Raw genomic sequence first — 23,073 nt, forward strand, 5'->3', positions numbered from 1 at the left:
GAAATTCTTACTTTAAACGCCGTTAAATAACCGTAAGTATGGTTGAAAAAACAAGACAAATGCATTAAAAAAATCGGAATTACGAAAATTACAGGAATGTCCCGTAATACGGATGGTCCGTCAAATTCTTTCTTAATGGTTCTTGTTTTCATAAAGGTTGAGAAATACTGCCATAGAGAATAATTCGAAAGTGTCTTGCTCATAACATCAAAGGAAACGCAAAGACATCGGATATAACAACACATTTTTTGCCGCTTTTATCACTTTTTTTCAATTTCAAGAATTAGAACTTATCACACACAGGGAATGTTCCCATGTCTTTCTACTTGTACCTAACAATGATAAAAGATTTATCACATGTTTGACACTAACTTGCTCTTTGTTATGAGCAAGTATTACGTAAATGAGACATTCACGTATTTTCCGGCAATTTCGCCCTTCCCGACATTTTCTATAAAAAAGTCCCCTTTTTTTCCATAACTTTTTGAAATCAAATATCTCAGCGAATATTACACTTAAAAATATGGAATTTATTTAGTTTATAACAGGAGAGATAGGACAAAAACTTTCTTATTCGGTTTTTGAGCACAGGGTGTGTCTATAAAAAGTTTTTTTTTTTATTATTTTAATAATTATACAACCCCTTACAACATGAATGACTTGTCCGACAAGGAAAGGGTGAAAAAGGTCACATCCTCAAAAAATTATGAAAAAATTTAAGTACATTCATCTCACCCAGAAACACAAAAAATTAGATGCGGAATGCAATTATTAAAGCTACAAAAAATTATTAAAAATGGCAGTATCATCTCTCGCGCTTCTTTTGGCGATATCTACATATAAAAAAAACTTCTTTTTTCCCTTTCATACTATAACTTATTCTAATGGCTATAGTAATATCTAATTTTCTATTGTTTGAATGTACGTCGCTCTAAGACTTTAGGGTTGAGCGATTTTCAATTTCATTCTCTTGGCCTCAATTGGCTTTCAAAATATTAATATTTGCATTTTTTTTTGAATGACCCATAATAATTACGCTGAGTATTTTTATATTTTGGTGCAGTAAAATTAGTGATAATTTTTTTCGAAACTTTTTTAGGATGTCATCTTTGGACCCTTTCCTTATGAGTTTTACACGTTATTTGGATACTTTTCTAATTATAAGTATGTCTCAGGATCAACATTTCGCCAGTGAATTGCGGTACCAGCTGTTAGCTATGAACACTGTATATTCATCACACACTGTATATTCATCACACAGTGTGCGTGCCATATTCAATATCTCTTTTTTTCCAGGAATACATTTTAATTCACTGCAGACTTGCTCTGTAGCACCTTCGAAGTGATTTCCTACCAAGTGTTGTTTATAAATAATAATATGGAATTTCGTCGATTATATAAAAAAAAAAACAAGTATTTTTTGTCGAGATTTCTTGATGTCCTGTGTGTGTTTATGATACATAAATAGACTAATCATACATTGAGCAGCTTTCACATTGAACAAAAACGCAAACAACAATTAAATTTATTTTCATAATTTTTGTGTTAAACATCAAGATAAGCGATATATAACAGGTCTTCTCGTGGTTGTTGTTATGATTGTGGTCGTCGATCTCCGGTATAAAACGAACAAGATAGCTATTGCGGCGATCGCTAGAAAAAAGCATCCGAATCCTATACCGACGTAGGTCGGTAAACCTATGCCTGAAAGTATTGGCAAAAAAAGATGTATATTAGACTCGTAAAATCTCATAGATGATTGATTTAGAGAATAAAGAGCAGGTAAATTTTATCGATATGGTAAAGAACCAACTTATGAAGGGATAAAATGTGTTGCTAAAAGAATTTTTATATTTGATATTAAAGCAAAGAAAATCATGGATGAAACGAGGAACTAAAGCGAACACTTTACGAAGAGATAGAATATCGATATGACTCGAAACCTGTTCGTTTGTTTATTGATTATCACTACCGCAGAAATGTTTTGAAAATTTAAGTTAGAATGTGTGTGTATGTGTGATACTATTATTAAAAGATGGAGAGAAGATTTTCATTAATTAGTGAAATCTTGAATTCAGCAACATCATCCGATCATGCGTAGGCATGCAGCAGAATAAAGGCCTACTGTATTTTCCCTCTGTTTTATCCGCGGTAGAGCGGATTTAATCCACTGAAGCGAATCTCGCTGCTTTTGAGGAAAATTACTATCGTCTAGTCCGAAGCTGCGTATAATCCCGCGCTTGAAAATTTCATACATCAATGACACAATCTTAAGGAATGGAAGGGTTGGTTTGTCACTTTTAAATATATAAGCAAAATAATATCGATTCCGCGCTATACGCCATCTACGGTCCTTAAAAAATATTTTTATTTCTCAAAAAAAAAAAATATATATATATATATATATATATATATGTATATATAGTTTTTTAAATTTCGGTTCCAACTTCTCAAAAAAAAAAAAAATCGGCGGATAAGACACATTAATGTATATGTTACCGTTGAAGTGTATAACTGAGTTGTTTCACAGAATAAAAATTTGTTAGAGGATGTAACTACTAGTTTAGAACTCTTTAACTTACTTTTACTATCAGTTATTATTACTATTTTATATATTTGACAAATTCAAACATATTTTGCACAAATACACACACACATAGTAGCCTCAAGAAACTGTAAAGTCCTCCAAGCAGGCCTAAAGGAATTGGTTATTATAATTATTTTGCCACAGGTTATTATACATTTATTTATCAGATATGTGTTCTAATGTATTTTCGTTTGTGTATATTTTTGAATAAAGTTCAGAATTAAGTTACTTAATTTGAAGCTCAGTATAATGTAATTATCATGTATCTTTTTCATTATTCTTTTACTTTGTGCAAAATTTTGTTTTTATGTACTCTTACAATACATTCATCAAAATAGTTTCGTAATCTATGCTTCGAACGAAGTCAAATATGATTTATGTTTTTATTATTATTAAGTTGATTTTTTTATTGTGAAAAATGTTTAATATCTTAAGGGCAATGTAGGAATAGTTCTTATTAATGTTTTATTAGATTTAGACACGAAATTATAACTAGGCATTCTATGAAATAACTGAATCATACATTTTTTTATTTATGACATGAATGTCGCTCTCCACTTGTTAATACAAGATATAACGAAGACTGGAGTTTGTGAAGATATTTATTATTTGAGATGTTAATTTTTTTAAGGTAGGAAAAAAAACTCATCTCTGCCTCGAGTTGAACCCGGGTCCCTCGATTGCCGGACGAGTGCTCTGACCACGGTTCCGTTTGGCACATATGCGCTCTAGCGAAGGGAAATCACTATCTCCTCTGTAGCTTAGTGGTCAGAGCACTCGCCCGGCAATCGAGGGACCCGTGTTCGACTCCCGGTAGAGGCACAGATGAGTTTTTTCCTTCCTTAAAAAATTAACATCTCAAATAATAAATATCTTCACCACATCCAGTCTTCTGTATATCTTGTATTTTTTTTATTTACAGTACTTTATAAAATGCGCCGAATTTTGCTGGAAGATATAGAATCGCACTGCATATGAGTTTCCTTATAAATGTTTGGAAAAAATATTTATCACATTTCTTTCTTTAATGGATATGAAAAATTTATTTATGAATGGCTACATGATTTTTTTTTAAATAATGAAATGGGGTTAGTTCATTGACTCTCGAAATGGACCTCGCCGATCTCACGGTTAACCGTTTGGGAATCAATGAGCTCGATCATGGAATTCTCATTCTAGAAAAGATAAGAACGTACCGCAGTTTTTTTCATCGCTCATGTCGTTGCAGTTGTTGTAGCCATCACACCTAAAATGATTATTTATGCATTTGTCTCCGTCGCATGAGAATGTTGAATCAGGGCAATTATTTCCTACAAAATTGTTAAAACAAAATGTAACAAGGTGTATATGATACGAAATATATTCTTTTGTATGCGTAAGACTAAAAAGAAGCTAATGAAATTGGGAAGTTTGGGAGGAAACATTAATGTTTCTGATTTTTATAGAATGATTTCTTTATAATGTATGCGATGTCGTGTAGTGAGAAGAAATTAAGATGCATATCTTACACGTCCGATGTCTAGCGTCATCGAGAAGTGGCCAGCAATTGGTCGGTCGTTTTGCGAAGTAGCCGGGCATTGCAGTCTAGTCCATAGATTTCCGTGGAACCTTGGGGTTCCGTGAGAGCTTTTTTGGGGTTCCTCGAAATCAGAATCAGAATTTTTTTTAATATTTAATTTGGTGGAGCCAGATTTACACGGGAAAATACACAGTTACATTTTAACGCGCGCGCACACACACGCAGATCTTGCAAAAAAAAATCTTGTTACAGATGCTGCATTTGTAAAAAGTGGCATTTTAACAAATTCAGATCATTTTAGACAGCCAAACAACAGTGAAAACGTTAATTGCAGTAGTTTTCTAACGAGCTCGTTGGTCAAAAACTGCGGACATTTTAAATATAGATAGAATAGAACTAAGAAGTTCTAATGCATTTTTTTCCTTTGAATGCATCATTCATTCTTTTGTTTGATGTCAAACTTTATTTGTTTTTTTTATTGACTTTTTAAACAAGAAGCTGGTTCCAGCTCCATGCGACAGCAAGATGCCACAAATATTATATATTTTCCTATTATTTTCCGTTTTATCTGTAAATCAGCTGGGTGACCATATAATCCATACTTTACTGGATATTCCCTATAAGTCGCAAAAACGATTGACGTTTTTTGAAAAGAAAAAAAAAAGTCACTGACAGTGAACTTTCTTGAACCCCGAAACTGACGTGGAAAAAATTTTACGTAGATTGTAAGAGTCCACGGACAGTCGTTACGTAGACAGAGAGTGAAACACAAGAGTTCCACGGAACACAGTCTCATACCCATCAAGGGTCTATCTCCGCGAAAACTTTTATGCTGGAAACTTTTATAAGTCAACATGCGAACAGGTCGGTCCCTTTACGAAGACGCTTAGGCCGTAACATATATACACTAAATTACGAATAATGATGCTTGACAATAACACGAATAACAGTAAACTTTATTTTGAAAATATTTTCAACTGCTGTATTGCAGCTGGACAACAATTTTTTTTTTTTTTCAAACATCAAATCAAGATACGCGATAAACAGGTCCTCCCGTCGTTGTTGTTATGATTGTGGTGGTCGATCTCCTGCATAAAAAGAACAAGAAAGCTATTCCTGCAATAACAAGAAAGATAACTCCAAATCCTATGCCGACGTAGCCGCCCGTGGTAAGACCTGAAAAATTATCAAAATACAGTAATCAAGTTTGTTAGTATCACTCGTGATAATGTATCGACGAATTTGGAAACAAATTGTTTTTTTAAGAATCGTTCTATGAATTCAGCTTTAGGGCAAAAGAATTCTTACCATAATGTAAAATAAGAAATTTTACCAAAGGTGGTAACTCATATAGTTTTGCACCCCTCTCTCCTCAGGAAAGTTTTAGATCAAAATTTGTTTATTTTACCCTCAAACTGCTCCCATCGCTTTTAGATGATAGCCTTAGTGACCTAACCTCATCTACTGATGATTTGAATTCGTGACATCGTTGCTTTCTTGAGATGAAATTCTTAAAATGAAACTTACAGATGGCGAACGAATATATGCTCTAGTTTTTTTTATTTCTTTCATCATCTATTTTTCACAATAAATAAAGGAAATTTTTTTTCCACTTTGCGCACAGGGAGAGAAGCCGCAACTCCTACTACTTGTGCAGGTTCCTACTCCTGCTATTTGGAGTTAATTCTCCAAATGGTATGACATTTATTTAATGACATTGTACTGTACATAAATTAATTTAATCATGAATTTTAAGACAATTTGTTTGTGAAAAGAAATAAGTGTGTTTTCAGTTCTACTTTACAGTAGGTCAATAATTCTTAGAGAATGCTTGTAACTTTGAGAGGAAGGTATTGTATCAAGAAGAGCGAATGACGTATATCAGTGCAGGAAATGTTTGCTATTGCTGCCATTCCAAGTTAGAAAAGACGATTGCAATGTTGAAATGGTATTTTTTTTAACAATAATTTTATTAACAGCCTATGTCAACTACTACTACGACTAATTCCCACATGCCTTTACTAACTGTAAGACCCGAACGTTGTTTTTCCACTTTTAAAAATTGATTGGTTCGTAAGTTATCTTACTTTTTCTTTGTCAATATTGTTTTTAAAAGTATGGAATATTTTTGCAAATGCCTTTTCGGAGCAGATTTTAAATTTCATTAATTGGAATTTTTGACATACGGGGACTGTACAAAAAAAGAAATTTCTTTATTTTTTCATGTATACGACCCTTCAAAAAAAAATGAAACTAAGAAACCACATATCGCGTGAAAACTTTCTGCAAAGACAATCCTGAATAACACAATTCGAATCAACCTGATCAACCCGCACAGCAAAGCTAAACAATCCGTGAAGTGGACGTTATGCAGTACAAAGATGGTTTCAGTATTAATTCATACTTGTCATTATTAATCGAAAATATTTTTACAATTGCAAAATTATTTTGGTACCTTCAAATATTATAGGTAACGAGCCATTTACACTGCTGGCCACCGTAAATGCAACACCCTGAAGGAAGCATGCAAATAATATGAAATTTACAACATGCATTAGCGGAGGTGAGATATGCAAATGATTAGAATTTCAGCGCAGACGCACATCACGCGCGCCTCTGTCGCCACTTCAAAGCGCTATTTAAGGCTTGGAGATTTCGACGATTTGAAGTACGGCAATTGTGTTTTTCCTGTGGTTTTTTTCAAAAAAACCGATCAATTATGCCTCGTAGAAAACAGCGATCATCTTTTGATCAAGTATCCGAGTTCGACAGAGGAAGGACAGTGGCCTACCGAGATTGTGGATTATCTTTCAGGGAAATCGGTAGTCGTGTTGGACGAAACCAAACAACTGTAATGCGGATATGTGATCGTTGGATGCAGGAGGGTACGACGGACCGACGTGTTCGATCGCATCCACCTCAGTGCACCACTTCACGTGATGACAGGCGTATTGTGCGTATGGCAGTGACGGATCGCTCAGCCACATCACGAACCATAGCACAGCACATTCAGTCTGTACCGCATCACCCAGTGTCTGCGCGTACCATTCGACGCCGTTTACAGCAGAGTGGTCTGTTCGCAAGACGTCCATTGCTTCGTCTACCCTTGACGAAGAACCACAGACCTCTCCGCCGCCAATGGTGCGATGAAAGAAGGATGTGAACGGCACAATGGAATGAAATTGTCTTTACTGACGAGTCACGCTTCTGTCTGCAACACCACGATGGTCGGATTCGAGTCTGGAGACACCGTGGAGAGAGGATGCTTAACAGCTGCGTTATGCACCGCCACACTGGTCCTGCACAGGGTATTATGGTATGGGGCGGTATTGGATATCACTCTCGCACTCCTCTAGTACGCATTGCCGGTACTTTAAAAAGCCAGCGCTACATCTCCGAGGTGTTGGAGCCAGTTGTCCTTCCTTACCTTCAGGGCTTGCCCACAACCATATTTCAACAGGATAGTGCGCGACCACACGTGGCACGCATTGTCCAAAGGTTCTTCGTCAATCGCCAGATTGAATTTCTTCCCTGGCCAGCTCGCTCTCCGGATCTTTCGCCGATAGAAAACATGTGGTCCATGGTTGCTCAACGATTGACCCAGATTACATCCCCAGCTGCCACACCAGATCAACTTTGGCAACGCGTGGAAGCTGCTTGGTCTGCTGTACCCCAAGAACACATCCAAAGTCTCTTTGAATCAATGCCGAGGCGTGTGGCAGCGGTGATCTCCAACAATGGCGGCTACTCTGGCTACTGATTTTGGCAGGAACCACACTTCACAGAAGTCTATAAATTTAATCATTTGATGCTTGGTCAGCATGTTATCTACAAAATAAATATTGTTGCGATATCTCTTGTCTTTCTTGGTGTTGCAATTTGGGTGGCCAGCAGTGTATTATTATACTTCACCAAGTCATTTTCTTCATTTCAAATTCAAAATTAATTTCATTTCAAATTTTAATTAATTTTAAATCAATGAATGATAGCCTGCAATAGAGTTGCAACCCAGGACAATTGGTTCTTGTATGAAAATACCTTATTGTACATGGGTGTCTATTTCGGTTCAGTTCATTTCAATTTCCGTAAACGCGGATCCTTCTTTGGCTCAAAACGATAAAATAATAAAAGGTACTCTAATTTCCTAAAAAAAATTTAAATTAGTTTCTGTAGTTTTGTCAAGTAAGCGGTACAATGCAAAGTTTCTGAGTGCATTAGGTAGTTCACGAATAGCTGGCACAATTCAAATGCTCTCAGCTGTAGTACGATTAACATTTCGTTTAATTTTTCATTTTTTCCGAGAACATTAATTGAAAATTTAAGCTCTGGTAAAATTTCAAAAATACGCCCTACTTTAGCCCAAACTTTTCATGAGCCAAAAGGGGACGGTATTTTTGCAACCTTTGGTAATTTGTTTGTGAATACACTTGGAAACATAATTATGCATTGAATAATTATGTTCCTTTTTTAAATGTCTTTCCTATTCCAAGTTTTTGCTTCCAGGCTGGTAAGATGACGTACAAATAGAAGCGTTATCCTCGAACTTGAAGTTATGCATACTACAGCAATGACCACCTACTTTAAACTGTTTAGATGCAATTAGATCTGTTGAAATAACCCAAAGGCAAGCTGCGGATAACTTTAAAGCAGTGATTCCCAACATGGGCGTTAACGCCCCCTTGGGGGCGATGGAATGTTTCAGGGGGGCGGTAGAAGCTACGGATATAACATAGGTTCCTATGGGGTGGATTGCGTTGGGGGGGGGGCGATGGGAGAAAACAAATTTTGAAGACGGGGGCGATTGAACAAAAAGTTTAGGAACTATGCTTTAAAGCATAGTTTCCCAAACTTTTTTGTTCAATCGTCCCCTTCTTCAAAAATATTTTTTCTGTCATCGCTCCCCTGACTCAATCGAAGGTCCTATGTTATACTCATGGATTCTATCGCTCCCCTGGACCGTTCCAGTGGGCAATATTGCCCACTTTGGGAAACACTGCTTCAAAGTGTCTTGAAACACTATTAAAAACAAACTTAAAAATTAATTTTTTACCAAACCAAGGTCTTTAGTGCCGAGAAAGAACTAACATTTGCTATTCACGTTGGAAAAAATGTATGACTGTGGGTTCCTAATAATTGACCTCCCAAAGCCTGTTAAAAGAGGTCTTTTTTGCCAATTTGTAAAATAAGATTTTTAAGCAAAAATTTCAAAATAACATGTAAATATTAAATATTGTTATTTTTATGATCAATATAAGTTTTCTTTCAAAAATTGAAATTTTATTACGAGCCGAAGTTCAAGAAATACATTATGTATTCATTTAATGTTTTAAGATGTAGAAAGAAATGTGAAGTGGGCCAAAGTTACCTACATACAGAGGTAATATTGATCCAAAATGTTTCATTTTTTTTAATTAGCTTTAGTTAAAAAAAGTCTGATTTCTATTTACATATGCATAATACAAGATGGCCTACCGATACAAAAAAGGTTGTCAGAACTTAAAAGCAGTAATAATATTGGGTTTATATTGGAAAGTGAATTTGAAATTTTTAAGAAATGGGCCGATGTAGCTCGCGTTTATAGTACATGGAATAGCGTAATTTCTGCTATCGTAAATTCAACAACAATAAATATACGTGAAAAGGAAATGTGGTAATCATGGAAGACAAAACCGAGAAGATATCAGCCTCTGATCAATGACAACCGTATTTTTATGAGCATTATGTAACACTATTTTCTATAGAGATGGTTTTTCGGTCAACAATATACAGTTAACGCTTGATTTTACGAACGTCCAATTTGCGAACACGTTCTTTTTTTTTACGAACTATTTCTTTGTCCCGAACAGCGTGCCATAGGCGTACGCAGAATTTTCTTGGGGGGGGGGGGTTTCAGATTTTTTTTTCCTTCTGCGGGGGTTTACTTTTTTTTCCTGCAAAATAACACTATAATTTTGGCCCAAGGAGGGGAGGGGGTTAGAATCCCAAACCCCCCCCCCCCTCCTTTGCGTACGCCAATGCAGCATGCCATAGAGCTTATATTAAAATCTGCTCTACTTCACGAACTCTCGTTTCTATTAAATCCATATTTTACGAACTTCATATTTTCCCGGTTATTTTATTCTTCCAGCTGCCTCTGCATTCGTTGTTGTAAAAAGTAAACTCCAACACGAGTCATGACCAACATGCGAACACGTGCCAGGAAGAAGATTCGATTGTTGGAGGTAGTGACCATGAAGTGAACGACATATTTTCGTGTTCCCATCCCTATCATTTGATCATTTTTGTCGCACCACAGTTATTTTCTGCACACGAGGGCTAATTAGACCGGGATCTAAAATTCATTGCCTATTCCGAATGGCAGCCTCTTTGTTTATACTCACCGACAGATTGGTGCATCTCGATGTGAACTCCCTGCAGCAACAATCTTTTTTCTGTGGTCATTTCACCGTGTCATTGTACCCCTGTTTATGTCAGGAAAGTTTGTTCGTCCATGTCGGGAAAGTTTCTGATAAGGACGAACCGGGTATCGAACTCGCGACACCTCTAAACATCCTTCGATACTTTAGGCAAGTATCTTATCGACCTGGGCTACCACGCCCGTCTTATTTCTCTCTAACTAATTTTCATTAAGATTTCCAGTTTAAATCGTTTTCCCGCTTACAACGCTTCTCAATGAGGAACGTCCATTTTCTTCACGTTATAAGTGGGATCCACTGTATATAATATTTCAGAGAAAACCTTAACCCAATACAGTTTTTTTTTATGGTTACATTCGCGTTCAGCGCACCGAAATGCATAGGGAATGACTAGTTGTGTTTTCAAAGCCGAAACTTTTGTCAAAACTTGGTTTTATATCTGATTTTTATCAGGATAAAAAAATTGACTTACCGCAGCCTTTTTCATCGCTCTTGTCTCCACAGTTATTGTATGAGTCACATTTCAATTGATTACTGATGCATTGTTTCCCTTGACACGCAAACGTCGAACCATAGCACGGTGGTCCTAAAAGTAATTGTGATTTTTTTAATCGATTTTTGGACAGTCTAGCCAAAACAAAGGTGATGAAAAGAAACACAGAGTAAACAAATGCATTATAGACGTATATCTCACAGTACATCGTGTTTCAAAAAAGCCTCTCTGACTTCGAAATGAGTTATCTTGAAAACAATGATAGATAATAAAGTAAAACAAGTAGTCCGTTTTTGATGAGCGGGCCTGGAATTTAGCATAAACCGGCTTGAGAAATTAGTTACAAGTTTGTCTAATATATAGTGTCATAATTAGGTGTTATGTTACCCGAAGTAATCCCACTGGGGGTGGGGGGGGGTGATGGTATGATCCGGGAGGGGGTGGAGGTGGTAGAGTCTGTTGCTATATCATAAGTTCATACCCCACCGTCGACATAACGGTTGCCGGCTGAAGTTGGTTTTCTGTGGTTCCCAACTTCAAGGCGCTAATGCGAGCAGATCTTCCTGCTTAAGAGTCCCGTCACAGAGAGCAACAGACCTACAACGATAAAATCTTCATTCATTACACTTCACTCAGGGTTAGAAAAGTTGATGGCGGATGGCAACATTACATCAGCATTACGCCGCATTAATAAATATGAGTATCTTATGATATGCATAACCAGCATTACGCAGAAATAAACTTTGCTTTAGGTTCACAAAACGGACTCGTACATTCCAACATGTACCAATTCGTTAGAAGTTCCGCGGAAAAATATGGACGACGCGCATGTCTGGTTTAGTAGCTATATAATAGAATCCTATGGGTTGGCTTGAGTTGGATGGCGATGAGAAAAAAATATTCTAAAGAAAAAGGGCGATAGAACAAAATGTTCTGTGCTCAACACAGTCGGGGATATTTTCCTCCGCAAATATTTGCGGAGTCGTGGGAGTCATGGAGTATATGGGTCAAATCACATTGCGATGGATTCCAAATGGTCGCCTTTCCAGCAAGCGTACGACAAAACTGAAGAGTGCAGTTTTAAGCCAATTTCCTGCAATGTCTTGTTGTAGTAATGCAATGGTTGCATATGCTCAGGGCCGTAACTAGACAGGTGCACCCGCAAAGGGTCCACTCTGAAGGGGAGCCCAGAAGGGGCCTAAATTTAAATTCTTGTACAGGACACAGAAATGACTAGTTACGGCCCCGCATATGTCTCACAGATGAACCGTTCAAGCTGATACAGCATTTAAGAACTCGTGCTGTAAACAATGATCTTCAAATGGTTCCAGAGAAAGAAATCGTGAAAAGAATAACTGTGGTGCCATCTGTTAGTTAAAATTGTAACAAATTTTACAATCTGGTTTAAAAAAAAATAATTCCAGGCCTGCCCATCAAACGTACCACTTTCCATCTTCCTATCTATCACTGTTTGAAAATTGTCATTTCAAAGTTCGAGAATCGTTCCTGAAACAACCCGTAATAGATGCAACAAATTGAATTTAGAAACAATCTTTAGCTCCATATGGTGAGTGTAAAACTTAAAATTTCTGTTAAAGTTTTATAATCAGTTTTCACTCATACACGGAAAGGAAAGGCCTTAAAAATCGAAGACAAATCCACTTACGTTCTGTTTCAAAAGTTTAGTCGCAGTAAGTAAATTGCAACAGACAAAGAAAACCAGTTGAAGCAACAAAAAATCTTTTGAGATTCATTTTATACACACACAAGGCTACATACACATTGTATTTATATTTTCGAAATTTGATACTGAGTTTCCAAAAGTATGAAAAACAAGTGCTTCAAGCGTTTAGACACAAACGCCATTTTATGCAAATCAAGCGTTTAGACACAAACGCTATTTTATGCAAATTAATGTCTTTGTGTGATTGGATGATCAAGATTACTTGTCAAACGCGTGATATAAAAGCAGAATTACTGATTTCACCACTGAATTAAAATGTAGAAGTCGTCGAAAAACCAAGACAGGTTTGCAAATCGTTTAAGCTGAAAATGAAATCCAAGGATGTCAACGAAATTTCAAATGCTTTACAATGGTCTTGAAGTATTTACTCTGTACTAGCCAGTAATCTAGATTCCGAGCCAAAATCACGATGTGGAAGACCACGCACAGCAACTGCGACTACAGTGAAGTGGATTGTAAGAATGACATTTGGTCAGAAAATATCTCTGCATCAGATGAAAAATGGCGATGATCACAAAAATTATGTATTAACCTCAACCCAAAGATGTCGACCACATCGTTTTGAAGAAAAAGGTTCACCGGTTTTGCCAGTAATCAACCTTTAAAAACGAAATATTAAATTTGGCTCGGAAGTTCATACGTTTATGAGGGACAAATGGTTACGAAAGTCTGGAATGGTTAATTGAACATTTTATTTTAGCGGACAGACCATTTTACCTTTTCTGGGAATATGAAAATTGCCAGGAACGCGCGCGTGAGCATAATCTGCTCCCATTTGCAGAAATAATTAGGGAAGGGGAATAAAGGGGTTTTTCTTCAAGATAAGTGAGTGCGTCAATACATCTTTACACTTCTACAAAGTGGTGTGTGGCTGTGTTTTTATAGCTTTCTAAACTATAAAGACACAGCAAATACTTTGCCACATGATGAATAAAACCAAGTGAAATCAACGTATTTCTTGACAAATTAAAACCAAATTATGAGACAAATCCTTACGATAGTTTCGAAACTCTATAGCTCCGTTTACACGTGCAATATTGCGGTAGCATTGGGAGTTCTAGCATCCGCAACCCGGATGATAGTTTAAGTTTTTGTCTTACATTTTACAATTGCCTTATATTTTTCTGAAATTAGTTTTATCTCTTGCTCCTCATCTGACAAGCGGTGGGGCCGAAATTTTTTTTCAATTTTTCTGTTTCTCATTTAAACAGGGCTTAAGGGTTTTGTTATCAAAGGCTAAAATTAAACAAAAAGGTCTAAGATGAAAAAGACCCTAAAAGTGATAGCCTGCGATAATAAGATTAATAACAATAATAATAAATTATAATTATTGAAATCAAATTGTGAAATAGACTTCGTGATCGTTTCGAAACTTTATCCGTTATAAAAGGATAAAATTGAATAGGAATAGACCTTTTTTATTCAAACGATCGCGAGGTTTTATCTCATTTTAATTTGTCGAGAAATACATTGATTTCACCGGATTTTATCTAGTTTTCTGTTTGTGGCAGTTTTCTTACTGTGTATAAACTTATAAAACAGACTTGTATACTTAAACTTTTTTATAGTTTATTATTATAATTGTAAAGTCCCCCCCCCCCCCCCCCGGGATCAGAATCGTTGTGGCAAGTTACTCACTGAAAGTACTGGTGAATAAAATTTCGAATCCACTTTTGAGAATTCCAAATGTTGATCGTGGCCCGGAGAAAAAACCAACGGTGACCGGTGGTGGACCTGAGACATATCTAATCTCTCCTTTCTTCATGGTACCGCAGAAGTTGATTGGTAACTGATTTCCAAACATCAACTGAAAACAATAAATAATATCAGTAGCAGTTTAATATCTTAGAAATGATTTATTCATGTAGTGTAGAAAGTGAAAGGACTATATGACATAGTCGGAGATAATATGGAATACCTGGTTTTCTCAGCCTTCAGATATGGCCGCCAAGTGAAACAGTGACACCCTCATACATATGTAGACACTCTAGGAGGCTTCGACAGTGATAAACTACTTCAAAACGCCCACCATGATGCTCTACAGCAGGGGTAGTCAACTTCTCACTGTTCAAGGGCCAACATAATGGTCAGAGCTGCAGCGTCATGGGTCTCGTTAGGGGCCAACACTCCGGTATATAAGCAGCAACACTAAATTACCCAGAAAACTCTCAAATTTGTGTCCGCCATAAGTAATGCGGTGAAACACGGTCAATTTAGTCATTAAAATTGGGCTCCATTTCTTCATAAACGATATACTGTACATACATTTTTTTTCTGGTTCCCAGCTAGATGCAATGCATCAAAAATTACTGTTTCTTTTGGGAACAAGACCATTCGATTACATCCGCAGCTTGAATTTTACAGACAAAACATTTTTTCTACATTTTTCTGAAATTATTTGTACCCCTTGCTCCTTATCTGACATGGGGTGGGGCCGCACGGGTCGAATAGACGCTCAAGGAATATTCACGCACCGACAGATTAAGAGAGGAGTTTTATTATTGGGATGGAAAGTATGCGCCAAAAGTCACCGTGTGGATAGTACTGACTATTCGAAATGGGCAAGCACATAATGGTACCAAAATAATATATACTAGCTTCGCATGGACCAGGCAGACTACCAGCAGATGTGAACGGATACGTACATGCACAATTACCTGGAGCTCTTAGATGTTCATAACATTACACGGAACCAGATTTGCGATACACGTATTCTTATTACTTGAGTTACCTTCTTGGAACAGAATATCGGTATTTTGAGAGTTAGTCCGTTTTCACGTGGAATGCCACCAACCTGCTATGTCGAAAGAGATGACTGCTTCTCTGTTTTTGACACAAATAATCATCGTGTCTGAGTGTGGAACTCTCTTGATCAACGGCACAATACGAACCCGATCATCCCATATGATACATTTTTGCTCTCTTTGGAATTATTATGGCCTGCGTAGCCTATATATAGTCGGTTGTGATTTCAAGGTTTCGTTGTGAGTTGGCGTCCACTCAGAAAATGTTTCGTCACTGTGAGAAGAACATCAAAGTTACAAATGCAGAGGCCATAAAAAGGCATTTCCCAAGCCCCGTTCACATGTGCAAGATTGGGGGTCGCTTTGGTGGTAATTACCGGCATGACAACTTTTTTCCCCTCGTAGGGAAGAAAAAGGTGGGAGAGAAGCTTATCAAAAAAAGCCCATCTTTCTTGGGGTGGATTGGAGGTCGACACCGACCTTCTCTCCCATAATCCTTTGCGCCGCGAAAACTGCTATAAGCTCCTTCACCAACCATCTTGAATCAATCACTTCCGTTCAACCTACGTAACCAGTGACGACTTCCGGAAAGAAGGGATTACAGGCATAAACTTGACGTCATGTGAACGGTTTGTAGCGAAAATCCTCGTTACCGGGAACTTCCCGGGATGTTTTATTGTACATGTGAACGGGGCTCCAATGAGGTGGCAGAAAGAAGTGGGTCTAAAAATGCCCCTAAATTTTAAGAGCAATAGGTATGTATACGAAGAAGCAGTGTGATGAGAACATAGTTAATTACTATCGTCACTATAAATAATGAATGTAAATAGTCTGCTGATCAGGTATGCTGTGGAAAATGGTGGTTTAAATAATGGTGAGAAAATCAATTTAAATATGCAGTACGTTTACCTGCTCGCAGGCCGCACAAAATATCTTTCGAGCCGCATGTGGCCCGCTGATTAGCAGCTGGCAACCTCTGCTCTACAGCAAGGATGCTCAACATTTAGGAGAGTGAGTACGTGCCACTTCATTGTCTGAAAACGTGTTGCGGTCCACTGGAATAATTTGAAACAACACCGCAGGTCACTAACGTGTTATGTGAAGATGCCACGGATCACTAAAATGACTTGGAAATATGACGTGGGCAGCTTAAGTGACCCGGAGCTGTACCGTGGGTAACGTAAGTGATGTGGAACGGCACCGAAGACCGCTTAAATTCTCAAAACCTGTGTTGATGGTAACTCAAGTAATCTGTAAATATCGCCCGAACCACTGAAGTGATGTGAAACTGCACCGCGAGTCACTCAAATGATCTGTAAATGTGCCGCTGGCCGTTTAAGTGATCTGAAACTATGCCGCAGGAAAATATGACAAGTGACCTGTAAATATGCCGCGGGTCACTTAGATTATCTGTAAATATGCAGTTTACGTTAGTACTTTCATAGGAATAGTAACGCCGGAGTGTCTGGTTTTTCCTGTAAATATGCAGTGGTTTCTTTAAGTGATCTGGACCTATGACGCAGGACACCCAGTGAATATGCCTGTGGTCCCTCAGTTGGTCTTTAAATGTGCCGCTGGCCACTGAAATTATGCGGAAGAGCAACCGGGTCATCTAAGTCGTCGTAAACTGAACTTAGTCGTCTCAACTTAGTTTCCGCAAACTTGAGTTGGAAATAACGGGCGACATCAAATGAATCAGAGGGCCACATTTTGCCCACGGGGTCATGAGTTTAGCATGCATGCTCTACCGTTATGCCCGTATTCACCGACAGAGTTTAAATTTCAACCGCAAGTTAAAGGATTAGCGATCGACACGGATTGGTAAAAATCTTGAATTAAACCAATCCGTATCGATCCCCAATCCCTTCAACCGCGATTGTAGTTTAAACTCTGTCGGTGAATACGGCGGTTAGTGTCGCTCGGTTGTCACCGATTGGGGGGGTCATTCAAGTATTACGTCAGCAGTCAGCATCGGAAGGGGGGTTTCGGATTTGCTGGCTTTTAATGGGTTTTACAAGGCTGGCTTTGACAAGGGTGGGGAGGGGGGTTTGAAGGTTGCTTACGTCATCAATCAACCCTTTTTGAAGATATGAAATATTCTAAGCTGCTGACGAAATTTTGCTGACAGGGAGGAGGGGGGGTCAGTGTTTTGCTGACTTTTGTTGACAAGGTGGGGGAGGGGTCAAAAATGGCTGAAAATCTGCTTACGTAATGCCGCTGTGGTGGTCGAGTGGTTATAGTGACGGACTCGCGATGCGAGGATCCGGATTCGAACCCCACAAAGGTGGTCGGCTGAAGTTGGTTTTCTGTGGTTCCCAACTTCGAGGCGCAAATGCGAGCCGATCTCCCCGTTAAAAAGTCTCGCCACAGAGAGCAACAGTCCTACAACGATAAATCATTCAATCATAACACTTCACTCATAGTTAGAAAAACTGGTGGCAGATGGCAGCACTACACATAACAAGCATTACAGAGAAACAAAAAAAACTTCACGTACACGCACATTTCCGCATGTACCGATTCGTTGGGGGTTCCGCGGGGGGTGTGTGGACGGGGTGCATGTGTGGTGTAGCAGTAGTAGGTAGGGCCTCCAAAAAATGGCTCGGGGATCCATGATGTTCTTAAGTCAGCCACCTCGTTGGGCAATTTGGCTGTTGTGGCGTTGTATTTGTATTTGTAATACTTGAATGGCCCCTTCACGGTGTATTAATGTATGGCCTATCCTATCCATCCCGTTGTAAATTTTAAACACTTCAATCTTATTCCCCAGGTACCTGCATTCCTCTAATGTAAACATATTTAAGAAATCGAGTCTATCTTCATGGCTCAAAGCTATTTGAGGTGAAGATGGTAAATGCTATTGAATTTTATGTTACAGAGTATCATGTTGAAGATCTGCCTCCGATAATACTAATTCCTGCATTGAATCAAAGCTATCTCAACGCATGAGTCCTGAGTCTCATGTGCATTGGGGGGCAACTTACATGATATGCTGTAATGCCATGATTTTCGGGATTAAGTAAATATTGACGCTGTTACTTTCAGTTAACTACGGAAGCCCCTGAACGGCATTTTGTCCAAGATGCATTGGTGTTGAGACGGCAGTGCATACACACCCCTCCGATGAAGCCCACTGCACTGAAGCAGGGAGTTGATTTTATTCTTTAAATGTTTTATGAACAAAAATTAAGAGTAGTCCCATAGTCCGAGTAAATTCGACAGATCATAATCGAATTTTGCATGTTTATACGAAAAAATAGTGCACGTCTCCCACTTTCCTTAAAAGTGAGCTCAACATTCACACAAGCATTCACAGAAAGTTAAAAATAATATGTATGATAATGCAATTGTTTGATTGCACCTTACCGTCAGTTTGTCCTGGCAATTATTATCTCTCATGTCTAGCCACCGAATCGTCACTGTTATATTTGCACCTTGCGTGTTCAGTGTCGTGTAACATGCCATGTTTTCTTCGTAAAATATTCCATCCAGCTTCAGAATTCCTGTCGAGCTATAACCGTCGTAAGGAGTGCCGACGAACAAATTTTGTGTGGCCATGTTATAACATGCTTTGGGCATGTAAACTGGAAGAAGGAGGCAGAAATATTCAAATGTGTTCATTCATAGAAATTTTAATGGCGTAGTAGAATTAAGTGGGAGAAAAAAAGTTACACATCTTTTTTTGAATATATATATATATATAAGACTAATATTTTTCATATACAACAGAATCTCGATAATACGATTCTCGAAAGTTTGAGGTTCCAGATAAACCGAGGTGCTGGAATTTTTCAAAATTCCTTCTCAAAGAGCTTTACGTATTTATTCTGTTTGGTTCTTCCACCGAAGTTGAGTAATTTCAGTTTCAAGGGGTCTTGAATCGACCGTTCTTTGGTGGACCCCATCTTATGTTAGAATTTTCCACAAGCCCTTCCATAGTAAATTTATAGTGCACGGAGAAACCTCGATATACTTACTATTGAGACCAAGAAAAAATATTGTAGAGCATGGTTTCTTAACCGAGGGTCCGTGAGCTTGATTGAGAGAGGATTCAACTAAATACATTTTTCCGTACACTGAACGAAATCAAGTGTATTCATAATTTCATCGAGGAATTGACAGCTTCGCCATTTTCTTGAAACTACAGACTCTCTCAATCCCTCAGACAACTCTCAATGTTGCCAGTTTCTTGTTTTTGTTCGCTATGTGTGTGTTGGGGTCATGGAAGTAGAATCCTTATTTTGTGAGTATCGTTTGGAAACTACAAAGATTATCGATGTTTCCGAAATGTTAAAAACATTTTTTGTTCCCCAGACAAAATTTTGAATGGAAAGAGAAACTTCATTCAATTTTCATTGATGGAGCTCCTGTGATACTTGGTAATTAAATCTGGTTTCGCTACTTTGGTGGAAAAAAAGCTCTTCTTCAAGTCAATTGTCTCTCATTATGCTTTTTGCACAGATATGCATTGGCAGCAAACCATAAAAATTAACTTTATTAACATCAGGTCTTTGAATCATCGAATTCCTTATAGATTTTGTTTATGTAAAAAAATACCTCTTTATGTAGCGCGCGCGGAAAGTATTTAAAATACACATATAACGTGGATTTAATTTTATTTATCGCTCGCACACACATTTTTTGTTCTTCCGGAAACATCTGATATCTTCACGAATCCGAGAACTGTCGCCACTGATTTTCATTCATAAACAAATTTTGATAGCGCGGAAACATGCACAACTTTGAAAATACACCCGGTCCCTTACGATTTTGTCTGTGTGTGTGCGCTTCAGGTCAACATTACGCTATAAAAGTTTTGTAAAAGATCTTTTATCAAACTTTTATAGTGTAATGCCGTGTTTGAGGACGGAAAAAATATCGTTTTGGCAATTTTAAAATCTCTTAAAAAATATCGTTATAAAGGAATTTATCAAAGTAGAGGATATTGCTGTATCGGGAGGAGTTTAACATTGAACTGCAGGCAATTTCAAACAAGATATGCAGAAATATCGTTGTAGAGGGATTTATTGCTATATCGAGTATCATTGTAGTGAGGTTTCAACGCAAATGAAAGATATTCATTCCTGCTCTTTCCCGGTTTTCTTTACCTTTTTTCTCATCAACGCGAAGCTTCATTGTAGCCTATGAACAGTATTTCCCCCCCCCCTTTTATCGTCTTCCTGTAAAAATATTCATTCTTGCAGCGTGACGAATTTTTTTCCTTCAAAAATTAGGGAAGAGAAATCTTACTGTACTCATCTCCCCCCCCCCTCCCCTTCTGTTTCAAAAAACGTTTTTGAGGATTTATCGCTGATACCTATGATGACCATATTTCCTCGAGTAAAATACGGGAAATTGGCCTTCGAAATATTGGAAAATACGGGACATCGCCATTATTTGCACATTTCCATCGAAGTCGCTCGTACCAACAACATCTATCGACTGTTTTTGAGTCTTTTTCCCTGATGTAAAAAATTCCCGTGACCCCCCAACGAATCGGTACATGCGGGAATGTGCGTGTAGTGAAACCTGACGTGAAGTTTTGTTGTTTCACTGTAATGCTTGTTATGTGTAGTGCTGCCATCTGCCACTAGTTTTTCTAACTATGAGTGAAGTGTTATGATTGAATGATTTATCGTTGTAGGACTGTTGCTCTCTGTGGCGAGACTTTTTAACGGGGAGATCGGCTCGCATTTGCGCCTTGAAGTTGGGAACCACAGAAAACCAACTTCAGCCGACCACCACTGTGGGGTTCGAACCCGGATCCTCGCATCGCGAGTCCGTCACTATAACCACTCGACCACCACAGCGGCGACCACCACATTCGAATGAATCGCTGAATCCTCCATTCAGAACATTTCGACCGAATAAAACCGAAGTACGCCATGATGTAGTTTTCCAACATTCACCTATACAGTAGATGAAACTATTATTACGTGATATTTAACCAAGCTGATTAATACTTATGGATTACACTATGTTCAACGTAATTTCCTGCGTTTTATCCGCAATTGCGTATAATCCGGAGATGCCAATATTTCATTATTTTGAGGGAAAAAAAAATTCTTTAATAGTCTGAAGTGACGTATAATCCGTATTTAAACGTTTGATTCATCAATAATGGAATTTTAGGGGATTGCCGGAGCTGTTTGTAATTTTTTTGTAGGAAAAAAAAAATGTAGATTTTTTTTCCTACAAGATGTTTTTTGGATATTATGCCGAGGAAATTCGGAAAAAGAGTCATCTGTTCTTCGCCAGGACTCGAATAAAGGCTCTCTTGCAAACTGGAAAAGCATGTTACCATCTACACCACTGTAGACCCCGATTTCCTTATTTCACGCATTGTGGTGTAAATAGAGGCATTAGTAGCATCTTAACCAGTCAGCTGACCCAATTGATTTCTCCTTTTTCCTTTTATAAAAGTTTGAAGCTAATAAAATGAATTTTTCTGATCAAAATTTTTTATGAATACATTTAAACTACAGTCCACCGCTCTGCCAACTGAGCTATCGACGGCTAAATACATTTAAACTGACTCTCTCGTGTTCTTAACTGTTTTTTTTAAATCATCAACAAAAATTATGATGATTGAAATAATTGCTAATTAGTTTTCAAAAATTTGAACAATTAGATTAAAAATCGGTTCGACGGCATATGCCGTAGTAACCACCTGACTGGTAAGCCTCCAGGTGGGATGGTATAGAGCAGTGATTCCCAACGTGGGCGGTAACGCCCCCTTGGGAGCGATAGAAAGTTCCAGGGGGGCGGTAGAAGCTACGAGTATAACATAGGATCGTATGGGTTAGATTGCGTTAGGGAGCGATGGGAGAAAAAAATTTCTGAAGAAGGGGGCGATGGGACGAAAAAGGTTGGGAAACTATAGAATAGAGAGATAGGCGGCTTTTTTCCTCAGCCCAAGATATCAAGGAAACAGATATTGTCTTTGATATGACGTTTCTTTCCGAGTTCACCTCAGTTTAATATCCTGAAAATATCTGTTTCCTTGATATCTTAGGCTCAGAAAAAAGCCGTCAATTTTCAAAAAAAAATATTTGTTTTTATTCCAACCTCTTAAAAAGGTTGAAAATATATATTTAAAACACAGCGGCATATAAACCAGACTGAAAAATTCTTGTTGTGTTTATAACGTATATAATCCGCTCTTTACCTATAAAATTTATTTTACAGGTTCTTTCTTCTTACTATGCATAATATTGTAGTACAGATAGATTACTTACAGGTTTTCATTTTCCCAGCATCACAGAAATGTACCACAAAAAATAAAAATGCAATCGAGGAATAGAGTCCACCCATACTTGCTTCGTTCTGGAGTAAGGAGTATCCTGTTTAATACACGATGTATTCAGATGTTTTTTTTTTTCTACCTATTCTTAATTCTGTTCCCGTGTGTGTAGCAATGGAAGGAATTATACCTTGACTGGACTGATAAACGCTCACATAAGGTTGATATCGGAAACCAACGTTGTGTACGTTATCGAAATGCTGATACCGATATGTCACCTATGTTCGTAAGTTTTCTATTATTCCCGCGATGTGATAAACAAAGTCT

The 23,073-nt window shown here is 37.8% G+C and overlaps 1 protein-coding gene across 2 annotated transcripts; it reads right to left on the bottom strand.

The window, feature by feature from the left end:
- Nucleotides 1-1,498: 1,498 nt before the first annotated feature.
- On the bottom strand, nt 1,499-23,073 carry LOC149086689 (uncharacterized). 2 transcript variants are annotated; one of them, XM_089231044.1, is made up of 6 exons: nt 22,742-22,953; nt 18,870-19,087; nt 14,398-14,566; nt 10,995-11,108; nt 3,784-3,897; nt 1,499-1,704 (listed from the first exon to the last, which is right to left on the bottom strand). In XM_089231044.1, exons 1-6 carry the CDS (start codon nt 22,815-22,817, stop codon nt 1,553-1,555), a joined length of 843 nt encoding a protein of 280 aa, XP_089087170.1. In that variant the 5' UTR covers nt 22,818-22,953; the 3' UTR covers nt 1,499-1,552. The 2 variants fall into 2 exon arrangements, with proteins under 2 accessions (XP_089087170.1, XP_089087171.1); XM_089231045.1 differs by lacking the exons at nt 1,499-1,704; nt 3,784-3,897 and adding an exon at nt 5,042-5,282 and having other exon boundaries at nt 22,742-23,073.

Source organism: Pholcus phalangioides, unplaced genomic scaffold (genome assembly GCF_987345545.1).
Source record: "Pholcus phalangioides strain wild (caught in Gottingen) unplaced genomic scaffold, Ppha-v1.0 ptg000004l_1, whole genome shotgun sequence".
Classification (NCBI taxonomy): Eukaryota; Metazoa; Arthropoda; class Arachnida; order Araneae; family Pholcidae; genus Pholcus; species Pholcus phalangioides.